The following is a 17,927-nucleotide window of genomic DNA, read 5'->3' as shown; positions in this document are numbered from 1 at the left end:
CAATATACATGGAGATGTATGCTGTTAACCACATATTCCCTTTTGCATTTTTCCCAATCTCTCATTTTACGCTTTTTCATGAAAACAGATGCTTGCGTGGGTACTGATAAAGTGAACTACCTAGGATTTTCTTTAAGCACGGCGTAAAATCTCTATTCAAGGCTTTAAAACATGCTAAGTTGTATCTGTGGAGGTTTAAAATAAACCTTTTAGAAGAAATGAGCCAATCCATTACTACAAAAATCTAACATGAATCACCAGAAGTACAATCTTCCATCAGTACATGATTTTTTATTGATGCCTACAATCAGCATGAAATCAAGGTAATGTAATGGGGAAGTAGAGTGGTAAAACTGAGTAAAAAACACCCTCAAAATGTTTGCTTAAGACTTCAACAAAGTCAAGATTTGGCATTTCACAAGAAAAGATACCCTAGATTAAGGATTTTACCATTTGGAATTATAATGGGAAGTATTTCACCTTGAAAAACATTCAAAATGAGAAAATTAAGTAACACTAGAACAAAGTCAGCGCTGTAGGTTAGGTAAGACTGCACCAAACATCAGTGTTCCCCACTCTGCAAGTCTTCGAAGAGTCCCTTGTGCATAGAGCAATACCTAATGTTCAACTGCATAAAAATATTGCTTCAAAAGACAATTTCAAATTCTGTGCAAAAATCAACAAGGTTTCGCTCAGAAGACATTAAAGCTAAATTGTAGCAAGCTACACTGCTGCTGTAGCAACAGCATTATCACTACAGCCCCATCTGCATCTTTACTCTGCAGAATGCAAAATCATTTCACAACCCGGAAAATCTTGAATGCAAAGTTTATACAGAACAGGAATCACTGAAATGTATCCACCACTGAAATATAGACACCGCTGGAACAAAACAACAGCCGTTCAAACAGCACTCTGCAACACTTCGCAAGAGTTTAGGATGAAAAGTGCAAACCTTATGCAAATCAAACTTAATATTTATCTTATACATTTAAAGCATAAAATAAAAGGAGCAGGAAAGGAACATGTAAAAATGCAGGATGAAACATGTTTTTCCCATTCATAATTTTCATAGGCACAATACCACATACGGACTAAGTGACAGGTAAGAGAGTAACTAGTATTGAACCTTACTTATTTAGAGAGCACACCCAAAGCAGGGAAAAAGTCTCAGGAAACTACTTTCTGATTCTGGGTAAACAGCCAGACACCTTAAAACGGCACAGACAATAAAATGAAAACCCAGTTCTTCCTGTTGAATCGCTTTGCTGACCAGAGCTGGATTCTCCTGCAACTTCAAGACTGTGCAGTGCCTTACAGCTTGCAAGGTGTTAAAAAAAAAAAAAAAAGAAAAAAAAAAAAAAAAAAAAAAAAAGCTAAAGCAGCACATACACAGGAACACAATGTTTGCCCAAACTAAGAACACCAGCCTCTGCCCAAGATAGATTATAGATACTCCTCCACGCTTGCATGGACACGCAACTCCACCATGCAGACATCAGTAGTGGTACAAATGAAAATTTGACTCCAAAGCCTGCTGTGGGAAAGATGCTTTGAACTAGAGATACAGCTGTCAACTCTTTTTTTGGTAGGTCACTGAAGTTCAGATACATTTGAGTTGCAAATCTCAAAACTGGAAACACAGTTATAGATTTTCAGAATGTAAATTATAGTAGCAACACCTTACTTAATTCAATGAACCCTCACACAATTTACCAGGGCACTAGCCACAAACCTTATGATATGAGATTGGCTCATAGTTAACCCTTGAGAATAAGCTTTGAGGCTGTTTTATTTTTTTGTTTAAAAACTTTACTTAGCTTGTCAGCTATCAAATCTCCACAGTGTTAAACATACAAACCTGTCAGTCAGAAGAACTAACATATAGACTGACCAGTGCTATTAATTCAACCCAGAAACACCAAATTGATTGAAACTTCAAAGTTGTTCTCACCAGATTAAAGGTGACATATAGGACAAACACCTGTATCACTATAACCTTAGTTACTACTATTTCACAGTCTTAGGACACTCACTGCTACTTAGCAGAAATAAACAGACTCATATAGGAAAAGGCAAAACACACAAAACACCGGTTTTGGATTCACTTGGGGGTCTGTGTACAAAGAGACTTCGTGGGCTCCATAAGCAGAGTGCCTGGGAAAACGTGCCACCTGTTTTGCTCTTCACCAGAAAGTTCATACACAAGCTGAACTCAGCACCTACCCTTCCAGAACAACTAAGCAGCCTATTTGTGTTATTGCATATAAAATAAACACATAAATGAGGTTTACGCCTAATGTTTGCCAGTTCAAAGGGATTTTTTCCTTGTATTACTCAGTTTAGCACTGGATTGGTGTAGTCTTAAAGTTTTCTTCACATGGAGACATGGGCACTATGGTTCTGGATGGTGACAAAGCAGGAACTGAACAGGCAAATATAAACCTCCACTGGATATTTCCACCATTTGCAAAGAAACTAGAGAACAGCACAGCCATGTTGTGTTTCCCTTCCCATGATGTGCAGGCACGTTCATGAGACAGGCAGCTACAGCCTGCAGCACTCCCTGGCAGAACTGCTCTCGTGAGACTGAGAAAAGGAGGCAGGAAAGATCATAGCAATGGGGAGGTCTGGTAGACTTTGTGTGCCCTTTACCTCCACTAAATCATGCTTGCTATGTGTGTATAATGCTTGCTTTGTATGCATCTCTCAGGTCCCGTGAGCTAAAGTTTGGATGTAGCAAATAGGGGAAAAACTAAGTCCCTGTAAATAAGAGAGCTGGGTATTCTAGTTTTCCATAAGATTTCCATGCTATTGCTTGAAAGAAGAAAGAAAAAGGAAAACCCAGAAGCAAATTAGCTGTAAGTCACAGGAATTTATTACATATCAAAGCCACTTGATGCAATTTTCCAGCAAAGATTTTACTGATTCAAGTCGGAAACCAAAATCACAGCTGGCAGAGAGAAACAATTGCATATGTCAGTTCCTAATTCAGCTTAGTCACTGTCACCACACTCCAGGGTATTTGGAGGCCATATCTGATTAACCCCAGTTAACAATCTTACGTCTTCTAGTACTGAGGCCCCACTTAAAATGAAATTGGAGAATGCAATCCTTCATCTATACGCTCAGGCCTTCCCAACAGCACAAACAGTAATTCAGCCTCAGATTTCTCAAAAAATCTCTTGCAGGCTCACATTAAAAACAGATGGACTGTGCTCCATGGGAACAACAGATCACCTCACATTTTTTTGATGGGAAGATGCATTTAAAAAGTAAATGAATGCAGTAAGGATAAAAATACATGCTGTCGTATCTACTGATCTTTCTCAGCCAAAGGATCTGGGGAGGATTGCATTTGCCAGGCACCATGGAAAAAAAGAATGGGTTTTTTGCTAAAAAGGACTAATTTTCTCTCAAACACTGTTAGAGTACTGAGTTTTCTTAAAGTTTTCTGTTCTCTTCCTCTCTTTCCCCATAAATACTTGGGTTTTGCTTTTGTTTTTCTTTCTATCATAATACATTTTCACAAAAATTCACTTTTAGTTTCTTTTGAGAAAATGCTGGCACATACATGCAGGTATATGTTAACTACCATAGATTTCAAGCAAAAATGAGATATGCAAGCAGGATGAGGCCTTTGTGACTCCACCACTTGCTTCTTCAGCAATTTTTTCAAGTTATTCTCCCACTCCTCTAAAAAAAGCAAATTAAAAGCACTTGCCCGCCCCCCCCAAACAAAAAAACCTACTCCCACAAAAAAAAAAACAAACCAACTTTTCTTCTACAATTAGTTTTATTCTGTTCCCCTCCTCTTTTGAGACAAGCCAGAGCACAGTCTGACTCACTGTTCAAAATCAGGTTTTTGGTTTGTTAGGAGGGGCCTGAATGTGAGTGTCTGATTTTTTTCTGCTTTTGAAGAGAAGAGGCTTGCATACTTAAGGAAAACAGAGTTAAGCAAAACAAAAAAAAGCAGAACCACTGCCACTCCTCCCCTCTCTCCAATTTCTATCAAAATTATTAAACTTCCACCTGAGACTTAGCAAAATACCCAAACCAACTTCAGTTTGAAGTGATGTTACAATAAAACATAAGTAGGTGGATAAGTGTCCACTTAATCTTTCCGCATTATAGCAGCTGTTTATGAAATGTGATGTTTAAATGGCAGCACTACATGTATGCAGAATTCCTTTGTAACCAGTTGGATAAAAAGGGGCGGGGGGGGGGGGGGGAAGAAGAGCAGAAAAAAGGCGGGGGGGGGAAGAATAAAGGTTATAAAGGTTAAATCAGAAATGTCTCTGGTAAAGACCTCTACTTAACTGTGCCTTAAAACTGACAAGTCATGCAGTGATAAGGACCATTCAACCAATGGAGTAATTTTAAGATAATAATCGATGTATGCTAAGACATTCAGGCCTTCACACTATGTTTCATTACTGCAAGACATTTGGCAAGATATGTGAGGGACCTCTGAGGAATTAAGGTTTCATTTCCTTTATTCTTTTCAAAGATACACTATCATGAAGGATGGAGAAAAAAATTTCAGCAAAGGAGACTAACTTACTGCCCTCTTCAAGCATCTTAAACTGTCCTAGAATACTTCCTAGAATGTAAAAATGACCTCAAAAAGAATATCCTTTCGTTGAGCCTTTTATTTTTATCCTTTTAAAGCAATAGACTAAATGAAACGTATTTGGAGCTTTAAAGTTAGGGCCTAAACCTTCTCTTCTTTTTGCAGCACTAGAGGAAAAGACAAGTGTGTGTGTACTTGTTAACAATATTTTTTTAATTAAAAATGTTGTTTTTAAAAAATAAGATCAACTGATTAATTGTCTATCTTTCAAAATGTGATCCAACAATTCCAGAAAAGGCTGTTTAAACAGACTTGCCATCTTTGATTTTTATCAAATTTTAGAACTGCTGTATAGGCTAAGTCAGCTTTTAGATAAAAAAAAAAAAAAAAAAAAAGACAACGGTGACCATGGCACATTTTTTCCTTTTTTTTTCTTTTTTAAAATCTTTGGTGTAGAGATGCTATACATCTCTACAATGAAAGTCCGTTGCCACAAATAACCCATTGCCTCTTCATGAAATAAAATGAAGTGCACCAGAATAGGTCATCTTTGCTAAACATTTGACTTGAATTAACAGAGTTGGACTAACATCATCCCCCTTTCTCCTGTCAGAGGAATGTGCATCACAACATGAAGTAGTATTAGAACACTTAGCAGCAGCTGGTTTATATTTTAGCACCTGAAACTGCTAACAGCTGCACTGGGTTGATATATGAGGGTCCTGATGTCATTACAAAGCTTCAAGATACATGGCTCATGAGAAATGGGAAGAAAGGGCCTCTTTGGAAACAGACATCCTAGCTGAAAATAATCAATAAAACCCACATTCTGAAGAAAAGGAGCATCTGTGAGTTTCATCAGGCTTCAACAGTCTTCCGACAAAGACTTCCAAACATGCCACTGAGAGTTTAACTACAGTTCTTGCTATAAGCCACATTAAGGAGAGCAATACAGGCAACCATTACATTGGCTAAATATATGCAGCACTAATTTAGAGCAGGCGTATACATCATTTATGCATGTGAGAACTAAAAGGTTGGAATTCCTTGGCTGGAATGAATGGGGATAATCCATGGTTCAGCAGCAAATTGCAATGCAACGAAGTTTTGGTTAATTTGAGTAGAGTATTGCCCTCCCTATTATCTAAACATCTCAACTACTTATTCTTGATCTTCTCAATATTTTACACTTAACATAGTTGTAAAAAAAATTCCTTACAGCTAACATGGTCACAGATTATCCTCCTTCAGAAGAACAAAACTCTTCACTAAACAGATAAAATTTATTTGTGCACTAGGCAGACTCCTAATCTAAAAATGTCACCACATTTCACATCAAAAGCAAAACACATTGCTCAATCTCACTCTCAGTAATAAGAACATATTGCACAATATGTAGTGAAAATATTTCACCTACAGCTTTCTCTGCAAGAAATTTAAATAGAATTCTACCCTTTCTTCTACCTAAAACTAGTAAATGTTTATTCAGGGACTGAATATACCTCTGGCTACTTCTGTGCTAGTAAACTAAAACAGGTTAGTTTCTGCCACTTCTACCATCCATACTGTTCAATTGTCAGCAGGTCGCAGAGTCACTTGGGCCCAGTTCACCAGCACTGCTCCATGTTCACAGTTCACATAAACCAAGTTGAACCAGAATTATTAATGGTAATGACTGGTAACATATCCCACAGGTTGCTGTATCACAATGAATCACAATGACAAATTTTCCACGTCAGAATCAATATTCAGGTTGTGTGCACAACACAAAAGCAGTAGGAACTGCGGTTGCCAGTATACACCTAGTACTGTGAGCTGCAGACATAAGCAAGGGTTTCTTTTCTATTTATAATTTTAGCAGTAATGCCATACAGGATCCTCAGATTGTGACGTGGGTTAATTCATAAAATTACTGGGTCAAAATTAGGAAAGATCTCCCACGAATTGATATTCGCATTCCTCATAATACCATGAATCACTGATTCACGTTTCCAGCCTTTCTTTTACAGGATAATAATTAAGAAAAGTATGAACCAACACTTCTGTAGCATGTTTTGACTTCTGTGGTTCATATTAGGTATCATTACCTGTATTTTTCCAAAAATATGCAAAGTGACTTGGCCAATTCACATAGCAAGGCAGAAGCGAGATGTAGGATTCCTAATTGCCAGTGGCTGCATCACATACCTACAACGCACAGAGTTCTCAGCTGACACAGAGAACATACATAAAATAACCAAATTCAGTCACGCAAGCCAGAGAAGGCTTATCATTTTCCTATCATCCTCAGCAAGCGTGGATTAACTTCCTCTCTTCCACCATCAACAAAAAATAACAGGCCCCGAACAAATCATCCGCTATTTCTACCTGCAAACTGACATGAGACATGGTATGTTTAAAGAATTTGTGTCTTTATTGTTTTATTTAAAACACACAAACAAAAGCAGATAATGTAATATCAACAACTGCACATGGTTGCTGCATCACAGGTAGGTCATCCAGTCCAGTTTAAGAAGAATCCTAAACAGCAGAAAACATTTCACCCAGTTAATCCTTAGCCTTGCAAAATGCTCAGTAAAACAACCAGATTCCTGCATGAGACAGGACACAGTAACAAGCTTCAGGAATAGACCCTTGATTTGCAAAACCCTCACAGGGGAAAGGTGATGGCACAGTACTGAAATAACAAGAGATTCTAGGAGGCTATAGGAATAACCTAACTTATAACCTATTAAAACCTGATGGATATCAGTAGTGCCAAAAACACTTACCAGTTCGTAGTTGCTTGGAAAAAAGCAGGGTGTCACCACCTGGAATAAAAAAATAATAATAAATTAAGGAAAAAAAGATAATTCCTTTGGAGATGACCCAATCCCATTGATTGAGCTCCCTCAAATACTGTGAAATCCAAGCAGAGTCAAAGGGGCACCAACCAGACCAGGTGCAGAATCTGAGTGTCCACAGCTGCTCTCAGCTGTATTACTTTCGCTCAGCTCCCTGAAGAGTTAGCATTAGCTCAATGCTAACTCAGTGCTCTGCTCACATGCTGTAAGCATGTGAAATGGGTTGAAGAGTAATGCCTTCCCCCTCAGGTTACTTATGCAGGGAAACATGGAGGGCTTTCTCCTCCTCTCCATCCTTTGCAGCATTCTTCTACCATCATCGCAGTTTTAGTTAATAAATAAAGTATTCTGCTTGTCAAGTAATCTAGAACTTCAGCAGTTCCCAATACCTTATATCCTTGTTCTGGATTTTTTCATGGGGTGTGGGCTGAGCAAAGCAAGCAGACCAGATATTCTGTGGACTCACATAATCTCAGAGGCTTGGCTCCAAGTTAAACACTTCCTATGGAGAACATGTTCTGTATACATCACACCAAAAAAAACCCCAAACGACCTTGTTTGAATATTCAAAAACCAAAACACAAAGAAAGCCAGGAAAAGCATTCCTAACTCAGATTACATTATGATCTAGGGGAGAGCAAGTGTTAGCTTCTTTCTACAGTCCCATACAGCAGGCACCCTCAGACCTCACATATACAGTCAAAAGACTCTATATAGGTTCATCAATTTACACCACTCAGCTGAGCTTCAGTAATAGTCATCATGCATGCTCACTTTACCAAGCACCTTGAGGTTAACCCCAGTGAAAACTGTTTCATTTGACATGTTCACCTTCACAATTACGGCTCTCCAGGACAGACTCGCCTCTCAGCCAGCCAAGCAGAGCCAGAAACTCTGTGACAACACCTGGACTACAAAGGTGGAGTTTTCTCTCAGGAACTGTTGGTGAGCTGTCCTACCAGCTCTCAACTCATGGTATACAGAGTGGGTTACTGAGCAGAAGGGGCCTGATGTGTCATTTATAATCCTTAGAATAATAAAAAGAAGATTCAGTCCATGAAACAGAGCAAGCTGCAAGAACAAAAAGAAACGTCTGTCCTGTAAGCAGCACAGACAAAAAGAGACAGACCTGACTACACCAGGACAACCCACTCCAGTCTTAACTCTCAGGAGCAGCTTTTAACCACTAGCATGGAAGGGATGGCATTTGCCTCCATAACTACTTGTGAAAAAGACATATATCTGATTCTCAACGCTTCTTAAATCACAAAGTACTTATAAAAAGAAAAAAAAAAAAAGTAGCATATTGATTTTCAGCTCCCAGCATCCTCATGATCTCCACACTATCCCTAAAGAAAACAGGACAGATAGGAACCCTTGAGGTTTGCCTGCTGCCCTCTGATTCCTCAGTGGGCTTGCAAGTCCAAGGTCTTAATAAGCTCCATTTCTGCAGCTCATTTCATGACTGCCGCTCATGATTCACTAGTCTATTCAACTGAACACCTATACTAAACACATGAAAGATGTTAACTAAGCTGTCATGATAGCATTCCCATTGTTGAAAGCGAAGACAACATCTGCCTCTGTGACCTCTTGCCTGACACAGCATGTAAAACTTCCTACGACACCTTCAATTACCAATTCTCCTTTCAAGCCAAAGTGGCAAACCACGAGGCAGAGCAGAGTGTAGCAGGAAGAACCGAAGCCACGCACACCCTGCACCATCACCATGAGCAGCAAACACTGGATCTATGGAGGAAAGACTGTCCCCAGTTGTCCTGACTATGCAATTACTTAGCACTTATTATAAGCACTAAAAAAATCAGTTTTTGCTAGTGTTTTTATTAGCAACACCTAAAGTTAAAATAGATAAAAATTGAAACGTCAATGATTACTTTTCTCTCACTGCCTACACTAGGAAGAAAAGAATTAATGGAAACCCCAAAGGAGTCTGCAGGCTGGCTGGGTAGCGTAGTGGAAAAGCAGAGATGAACTAATATTACATGCACACATAATTAATAATTGGAACCACTGCAGAGTAAAATTGTTGTCACTGGAGCACATAAATATCATCTCTGCTCTCTCCCTTCCCTCCACTGTTAAAACCCCTCGAGGAATCAAGCATCTCCTTTCCCCTTGGCTAACCAAAACACAACTCTGCTGTAACCTCCTCGATAATTACAGCTGACTCACTGCCTAAGAAAAAGAAAAATCCCCTTTATTCTGACACAAAAGCACTGGGGACATCCACTGGAAAAGAACTGCAGCAGAGAATTACGGATCTTTTTTGGCAGATCTGTGCCATCTTATTCAGGCAACTACACAGACTCAGGGCTGTAGGAAGATGAGAGCTAACGTTACGGGTAACATTTGCTTGATTTTTTCTTCTCTGAGCTTCACTATACCTACAACAGCTATATATAGCAACCTGACTTTACAGATAAGCTCCATCTTCTCCTGGTTTTGTGTCTTTTGCACTCTCTTTTTACAAAGATCAACACCCATGTTAGATGGAATCACGTAATACCCTTTCTCGTGTATGCAGCAATCCCTTTGCCCTTACACACTGCCACTTATCACTATATTGAACTGTCACTAAACTGCAGAGCACGCAAAATGCATCGCACAGCCAAAGACTTGGATGCACGGTTTTCGAGCTACAAAACTCAATGCAAGACACACTGAATCACCCAAGGCACACTGACTTTTTTTCTTCTGACTCCATATACACAAATAGCATATTTCTTCCCAGGTGAAGCAAAATAGTCAAGATCTCTATGTATCCCAACTTCAGTTCTCATGAGCAGTTGCAGCAAATTCTTCCACTGTTAATCCAGAGACAGGTTGAAAGCAAAAGAGCTGACGTGTTCGCAGATAACAGAGAGGCTATCACAAGGTCTAGACAACCTAAGTTGAGGATATGTGAGTGGCTCCAACTCTTTTTCCTGGTTTGCAAAGGTCTGAGATGTGCTAAAAAAAAATAATAAAAAATCAGCATTTAGAGAAAAAGTATAGAGCTGGAAAGCAAGATTGCAGGACTTCAATCCAGTATTAATGCAGAGATAGAAAATGGAGTATAAATGCCTCATTTGTTGTTTTAAAAGTTACATACACTGTACCAACTGCACGAAACAATAAACTTCAGAAAGACTTTTCTGACCCCCCACTGAAGCTACAGCTAATCTTAAAAAAGACATTGGCAATCACCTGCTTTGTCAGCTTTCAATAGTATCTTTATTCTTGTAAGAAATATACTGGATATGCATTACTGTAATATTTCATAGTTCCACACAACCAAGGTGCATTTAGCTTCTGTACTTCTGCACATTCACGTATTAACAAGCAATACCAGAATATGGGAATGCCTTGCCTGATTTTCAAAAATAATTACCTATTCAGTGCCCGGTGCATACACACACATGCATATAGACACATTAGTCTACCCACAAATAACCAAGCAAATACTTGAAAGACAAACTACCTCCTTCTTGCACACACAGTTAATATGGAAACACTTCCCTGGTGTGATACTTCCTGAACTGAGCCTTAGTTTGAAAGAGTCCCGTATTGATGGAAAAAGATTTAAAGTAATTACTTTGATGAAGAATTCTGACTCCAAGGAATCTGCGGATAATTTTCCTTCATACGACTGTAACAGCAGTCACATCAGTTAATGAGTAACCGACCAACATGAGATAAATGTTAACTCAAACAAGAAAAAAATGTCAACAAACGGCAGGGTATCTGGCACTAAGGAAATAAAATCTGTCCCCACTTGCTGTAACACAGACACAACAGTGCCCCCCACTGTTGCACTACAGGTCATTTGCTGGGATATCCAGTATTTACATTTAAATGCTTTTTTCCACTCCCAGATGCGTCTTTCATTTTTATCCTCCTTAGTTTTTATTTTCTTTTTGCAAGAAGTAGGTGATCTTTCAGAGGAAGAACCATCTTCAAAGAATGAGCCAGTTATTACCAAAGGTGCATTTCAAAGTCCAAATCTCAAACACTATTATATTGCTTTTGCAAAAGCAATTTAATCATTTGGCTATAATGAATCACTTTCTTCCAAGCTACAGTTTTATCAAGTAAGAAATACTGGCATGCCTGCCACAGGTTATGTGTAACACAAATGATGTGCAAGGGGAGGAATCTTCACCAAATATACACCTGACCTCCTAAAAAATCTGTTCATTCTAGTTCACTACTAATCATGTTACAAAATTGATGAGAAAGGGTGAAAAGAGCAGCAAAATGAAGCCACTGACATCCTCCAAATAATGTAAAATTACAGTGATGTTAGGAGACCTTGTGACTGTTGCATAAATGACTGTCAGGAGCCCCAGTGGTAAGCTCATGGAAATATTTAATATGTGTCTTTTTATATATATATATATACACACACACACACTTATCTATTTATTTAAATCTGCAGCTTTAGAGGTAAGTCTTGAAAACATACGAAATTTCTCTGCTTAGTTTTCTTCTTTTGACATGCCTGTCATCTTCCTTCTCCAACCCATGCCCCAAAACACGCAAATCATAAATCCCCTTACTCACTAAGGAAACAAACTAAAGGACATTGAGTGCAGTATATCTTCAAATAACTCTGTGGTCTCAAAGACACAACTTGTTACATGACAAAATTAAAAATGTAAATCCAAATTCTAAAATAAAAAGGGATATTATTGGGATATTAACTTGGGATTAAAAAGCTACAATCGTAATACACTTTTTTTTTTTTTTTAAATAGAACATCTCCAGTTGTGTGATATTAGCATCTAACTCAGACTTTTCTCCTGGAGATATCAGGTATCCTCAGCACTTCATGCCAGACAGAACAGCTCTAAAGTGTGCCCGAAACCCACTGAATTTTTCTCTTCAAATGAAGCATTTTTGGACACATTGAAAACAGCAGCCTTAAAGGAAGACTTACCAAACACCACAGAAACTGAACAAGCACTTTGCAGTCACTATAATATTTTAATAAACAAGATATAATTGTGTTTCCAAAAAGAAAAAAAGAGAACAGATACAGTAAAATCAGCACTGAGATTCGGTGCAGTTATACACCATTTCCACTCTCACTTCAGAACAGCAAACTCTTCTGCCCTATGGAAACCACCCTCCTACTTTGTTTAGCATAAAGCAGTTTTGAATTAAGTTTGGAAGAAGCAAACAAAAAAATTGCATTGTAAATTGCAAAGACAACTACAGTTGAGAAACTGCTAATGGGCTTGGCTCATGACTATCAATAAAATGCAAAGATTTATTCATATATAATGCTATCATGCAGCAAGCAGAAACCAAGTAACATCAGAAAAGCTTCCTAACACATTACATTTTTTCTCTCACCTCGTTCTCTGATAAAGTTGCTACAGGGAAAGACAGAACAAACACAGCCAGAAGCTCTCTAAATTCAAAACCAAATTCCAACAGTGACATTTTAGCGCCATTTTATTAATTTCTCAGCTTCGGTATTTTTTATTTGCTGAAGTAACGCTAACACTACATTATGCACCTCATCAAGGTGTAAAAAGGATCAGCTGAAGCTTGAGAAACTCTCCATGAGTTTCTTGGAAAAAACATATGAGTAACGGAGTACTGTAACATCTAAGCCGTGTTCCTACAGTCCTGACCCATGCACAACTCCCTTCTGTCTACTTGGGATTACGCCTTATGAAACAAAGTCTGAAATTAGCACCTGAAACGCACAGTTACGTACCTTCAGGAGGGATTTCAAAATTTAGCAAATCCCCATTTCCCAAGACAAAGCAACAAAGCTGTTTCAAACGAAGTCGCTGAAGGAAAAGAAACTTTTCACAAGTAACTAGGAATGCAGTTATCCCAAGATACAAAAATGTATTGTTCACATATCTTTGCCACCTCAAAGTCTGGCTTTCTTCCATGCTGTGATATTTGATCTTGCCAAGTCACAGTCCTGACGTACGTTGTGAAAGTTTTTCTCCAACTCTCCGAAGAACACATACAGGGCAAGACAAGTGATACATAGGTTATTCAGAAAAAGGATAAAATAGAAGAACTTCTTCAAAACTCCAATGAAACAGAAGATTCCTAGAATCAAAAATGGATGAGTTTCTCATGATAACTGTAAACCAGTAACCAGAGATTAAATATTGTCCTTTATCAGATCACTGGATTTGCTTCTAAAGAGTTCAGAAGCAAAGGACAAGAAACTCAGAACTTGGGTGTTGCTAACAGGGGGTAAATCAGCCAGCAGGAACCAAGATCCTAAAACTAGATTTTTACTGGACTTTGCACTAGCCCTCTGCACTGTGGTTTAGTTTGCCAATCTTAACTGTAAATGGAATGCTAGCTACTGTCCCTCCTGAGTCAATCTGTTTAACCACAGGTTCATAAAGCAGGTTGAAATGATTTGATGCTAAATGAGTGCAAAAACATAGTATCTTTGCTCAAAATGTCTCATTTTGCTGCTTCTTTAAAGAACAGTTAAAAAAAAAAATCCCAATTTTGGCAATTACATACATCTTTGAGAGACTTGACTTCTGCTTTCTTTGTATCAGATCTGACTTCTCCAAGCTTAATTAGGTACACATTCCTCAGTGAACTATGTTATCCTTTCAGGATTCCAGGCCTATTTATTTTGGTATAATCCCCATGAGAAAACATGCTTCATTTGCAAAGTAAAACAAATCTTGCAAAATTACCAGACAGGGAGGGCCCTAGCAAGCAATGGGGATACAGTTCTCCAGACATTTTCCTCTCCCAAAGGAACAAACTACCAGCATGGATTGGATTTTCTTGAGTGGAAACAAGCAGTGCACCAGACCTGCTGTACCTCAAAATTTTGCACCTTTAACATATATGTTGGTGTGATTTCTCAGAGTTTCAGGCTGCTTCCAACACCTGAGGAATGGTGATTATGGTTCCTGTGGTCACAAATGGCACCACACAGAAGTATCAGAAGTTTTAGGAGGAGGAGACAGGAGCTTTGTCACAACAAACTGCAGAGGTCACTGCTCAGCCCACAGGTTTCACTGCTTCCAGTGTGCCTCTAACATCTGGGACAGATAAATGCCCATCAAATGAAAGTATTAAAGATAACATGAAAGCAATAGTTAAACAATAAACTTAGGTTAAAATAAGGGGGGCGATTTTTTTTCTTAATATGTGTTACAGAGAATAGGGAAATGTGGTAGAAGAGGAGGGCTCCAGAAGGCAGCAATGCCAGTCTTTTCTACTCAACATCAAAGAAAGGTATGCAGGCAGAAGTCACATGTCAGATTTGTTGGTAAAGTAATGAGTTTCGGGCTTTTTTGTTTGGGTTATTTTGTTTATTTATTTCCCTCAAGTTGAAAACCATCCATCTGCAGGATGACTCTCTGCATCTCACTAAGGCCAGTTTAATGCACAAATGCGTTACATCACAAGAAGGAAAGATACCTCTTTTGAATCAGGTAATCCAAAGATACGTATGGCAATTTAGCACAGGCCTGGTTTCAGTTCGTGACAGAAGGTCTGCAAAAGTCATGTCAGAGGCAAAGTGACCTCTCCAGCAGGAAGTTTACAGAAATCCTTTGGAAAAAACTGTTGGAGTACACTGCTCAGCAAGCCAAAGGAGGCCAAAATAGCCTAAAGGGTTGCAAACCAAGGAGGAACCTTCCACTTTCCCACCAAAATGTATTCTCGTGTTGTAAAGCAGTCCCTCTACAAGGCCCCAGTTTGCCCATTTTTGAGGTTGAGCGCACTTTGTTGGAGGCCAACATGAAGGCACTGGAAGCACCTGAATTTTATGACCGTACTTCTGATTTTCTTATACCACAATCTTGACTTTCGTAGCCCTCTAGTCATTTTAACAAATTTCCCTCCTCTCAAAATATATTAAAACGAAGTCTTAAACGTGTATATTCCAAATTTGATTTTCCAGCTATTTAGAAAAGAGATAACGCAACAAAAGGGTACAGAACGCTCTCCCTATGACAGACTTAAAATACGTATTTTTTTATCATCAAAACTAGCTCTCCCAAATGGACAGCTTTCACTAAGACTGAATTTGCTTTATTATGCTTTAATTGTGAGAGGTATTTTAAAAGTTTTCTTCAGCAAGACAGACAAGACAAGGAAAGCAGTCTTTTAGAAATAATTACTAGAAAAACTATGAAATGCTGTGTTATCACACAGAAGCAGTAAAAGCAAATTCTAACAAAGCTTAGGTATTTCAGCTCACTGGTACAAAACATTCAGGACTTCTTCTGGGATGGAGCTCATAACCTTCAAAACACATAGTACTCTTTTTCATTCTATATTTCCACAAAATTGTGGTTATTCATGATGATGTCTATAACTCAGTTTCCATTCTTCCATCAAGTCAGTACGGAAACTCCTTGCAATCTAAGGCTGGGGTGGCTCCAACTTTTTGAGATGCAATATTGCGAGAGGGAATTCAACCAGTTTCTAGGAGTATGCACTCTTCACCAAAACCCCCAGCAAAAGCAACATAGCATCACAGAGCAATGGTGCAAAATGCCATACATCATTGGGCCATTTTGCCTGCTACCCAATTACAGCCACTGTTGATGTTCAGAGTACTCTTCAAGATGTTGCTATTGCCTTTAGCTGTAACAGCGCAAAAGCAATGCCTCTTGTGTAAAAGCTAAGAGCATCATATACAGTAAGGGTAAACAACTTTCTATAACAGTAACTCACAAAGAAAGGAGTAGTGTATTCTTGTAAGCTACTTAATGCCCATTTCCCAGAAATGAATGTGGCATGAGCTATACAATGTGACCTAAGCGTCCCGATCCAATGTCGGGGGAGGTTTCGATACAATCCCAAGGACGAGATTAAGACGCATGGCGGTATAACAGCAATGTTGAGACAATTCTGGTTCCATAATAGTCCTTGACACTAAGGGAGCATTCCAAGCAGCAGCAATGTAAAATGCATCATTCCCAGGTTCTTTGACCCCACTTTAAAAGACTGACCAATGCCTTTCTACCTCTCTCAAAAAAAAAAAAAAGTTACATTGCAAGCCTGTGTGAGATCTCCTGTATCTATACAGAAAGGATCAGAGATATCCATAAACTAACTGGATCAGTAAAGAGATCCTTCCCAAAATCAGCCAAAACAGGACAGGGCATGGGAGGAAGAAAACAAACAAAAAAAACCCAACTCTCCTAAAACATCCTAAAGATTTTCCAGTGGAAAGTTCACATCTGTCATGAAAATGTAACCTATCCATATTTTGGTGGTGAACAAAGAAAACCACAAATTGTTTTGTTTCCTTCCCTTACTAACATCATCTTATCCTCTTTTCCCCTTGCCAACAGCTAGATTTATTTTTAAAAGAAGATCAGCAAGGAAACAAACAAACCTTGAAGTTGTACATGTACCAGCTGGGTCTTGCACAACATAGCCAGCTATCTGAAACAGTAAGTCTAAATGAGAGTTCTTATCTAAAACACTAGCATACTTTAACATACTTTTTCATTTTTGGAAAGCCCCAGCAAATTAACTGCCAAATACACAACGCTCCAGCACAGCACTTCTGCTGCTTAAACAATGCAAGGTTTATGCCCATAGAAAGCAATGTCAAGTCCTCGTGTCCCTCAATAGCATACAGTTCTGGTTGAATCTGAAGGTTTATTCATTATACAGTTCATTGCAGTGATATTATATCTAAAAGAGGGCAAAATATTTTGCAGACAGGAGGATCTGCAAAATACTGCTTCTGGGTACAATCAGAAGACCCCTTTGAGCTGCATATGTGTCCTGGTTTCAGCTGGGATAGAGTTAGTTTTCTTCTTAGTAGCTGGTAGAGCGCTGTGTTTTGGATTTAGGATGAGAATAATGTTGATAACACACTGATGTTTTGGTTCTTGCTGAGCAGAGTTTACACTAGTCAAGGACTTTTCAGCTTCTCGTGCTCTGCCAGGTGCATAAGAAGCTGGGAGGGAGCATAGCTAGGACAGCTGACCCAGACTGGCCAAAGGGCTATTCCATACCTTATGACGTCATGCTCAGTATATAAGCTGGGGGAAGAAGAAGGAAGGGGGGAACATTGGGCGTGATGGCGTTTGTCTTCCCAAGTAACCGTTACGCGTGATGGAGCCCTGCTTTCCTGGAGATGGCTGAACACCTGCCTGCCCATGGGAAGTAGTGAATGAATTCCTTGCTTTTGCTTTGCTTGCGCACATGGCTTTTGCTTTACCCATTAAACTGTCTTTATCTCAACCCATGAGTTTTCTCACTGTTACTCATCCGATTCTCTCCCCCATCCCACCAGGGGGGAGTGAGCGAGCGGCTGCGTGGTGCTTAGTTGCTGGCTGGGGTTAAACCACGACAATATGTCAGTTACAAAACTCATACAGTAATCCCTTGGACTTCAACTGCAAACATTTTCATTCTAGCCCAATGCCAGGTAGCACTAAAAGGGTTGCATGCATCGTAATATAACATGCTAAACACTGCCTATGAAGAAAAAAAAGAAAAAATCCTTGAAGTCTTCAGCCTTATTGAATGTGTTT

General features: G+C 39.0%; 1 protein-coding gene across 9 annotated transcripts in view; it reads right to left on the bottom strand.

Moving 5' to 3' along the window:
• Window positions 1-17,927, bottom strand: part of TNS3 (tensin 3) — a 236,062-nt gene that overhangs the window by 131,530 nt on the left and 86,605 nt on the right. For all 9 annotated transcript variants that reach the window (XM_087766109.1, XM_087766116.1, XM_087766131.1 and 6 more), the window contains one exon: window positions 7,345-7,383. In XM_087766109.1, coding sequence (XP_087622235.1) covers window positions 7,345-7,383 — 39 coding nt within the window. The remainder of the gene's footprint in view (window positions 1-7,344; window positions 7,384-17,927) is intronic.

The sequence above is a fragment of the Nipponia nippon genome, unplaced genomic scaffold, assembly GCF_047370975.1.
Source record: "Nipponia nippon isolate SJK-2023a ecotype South Korea unplaced genomic scaffold, ASM4737097v1 scaffold_1, whole genome shotgun sequence".
Taxonomy (NCBI): domain Eukaryota; kingdom Metazoa; phylum Chordata; class Aves; order Pelecaniformes; family Threskiornithidae; genus Nipponia; species Nipponia nippon.
This window is presented reverse-complemented; position numbering and strand designations above follow the sequence as displayed.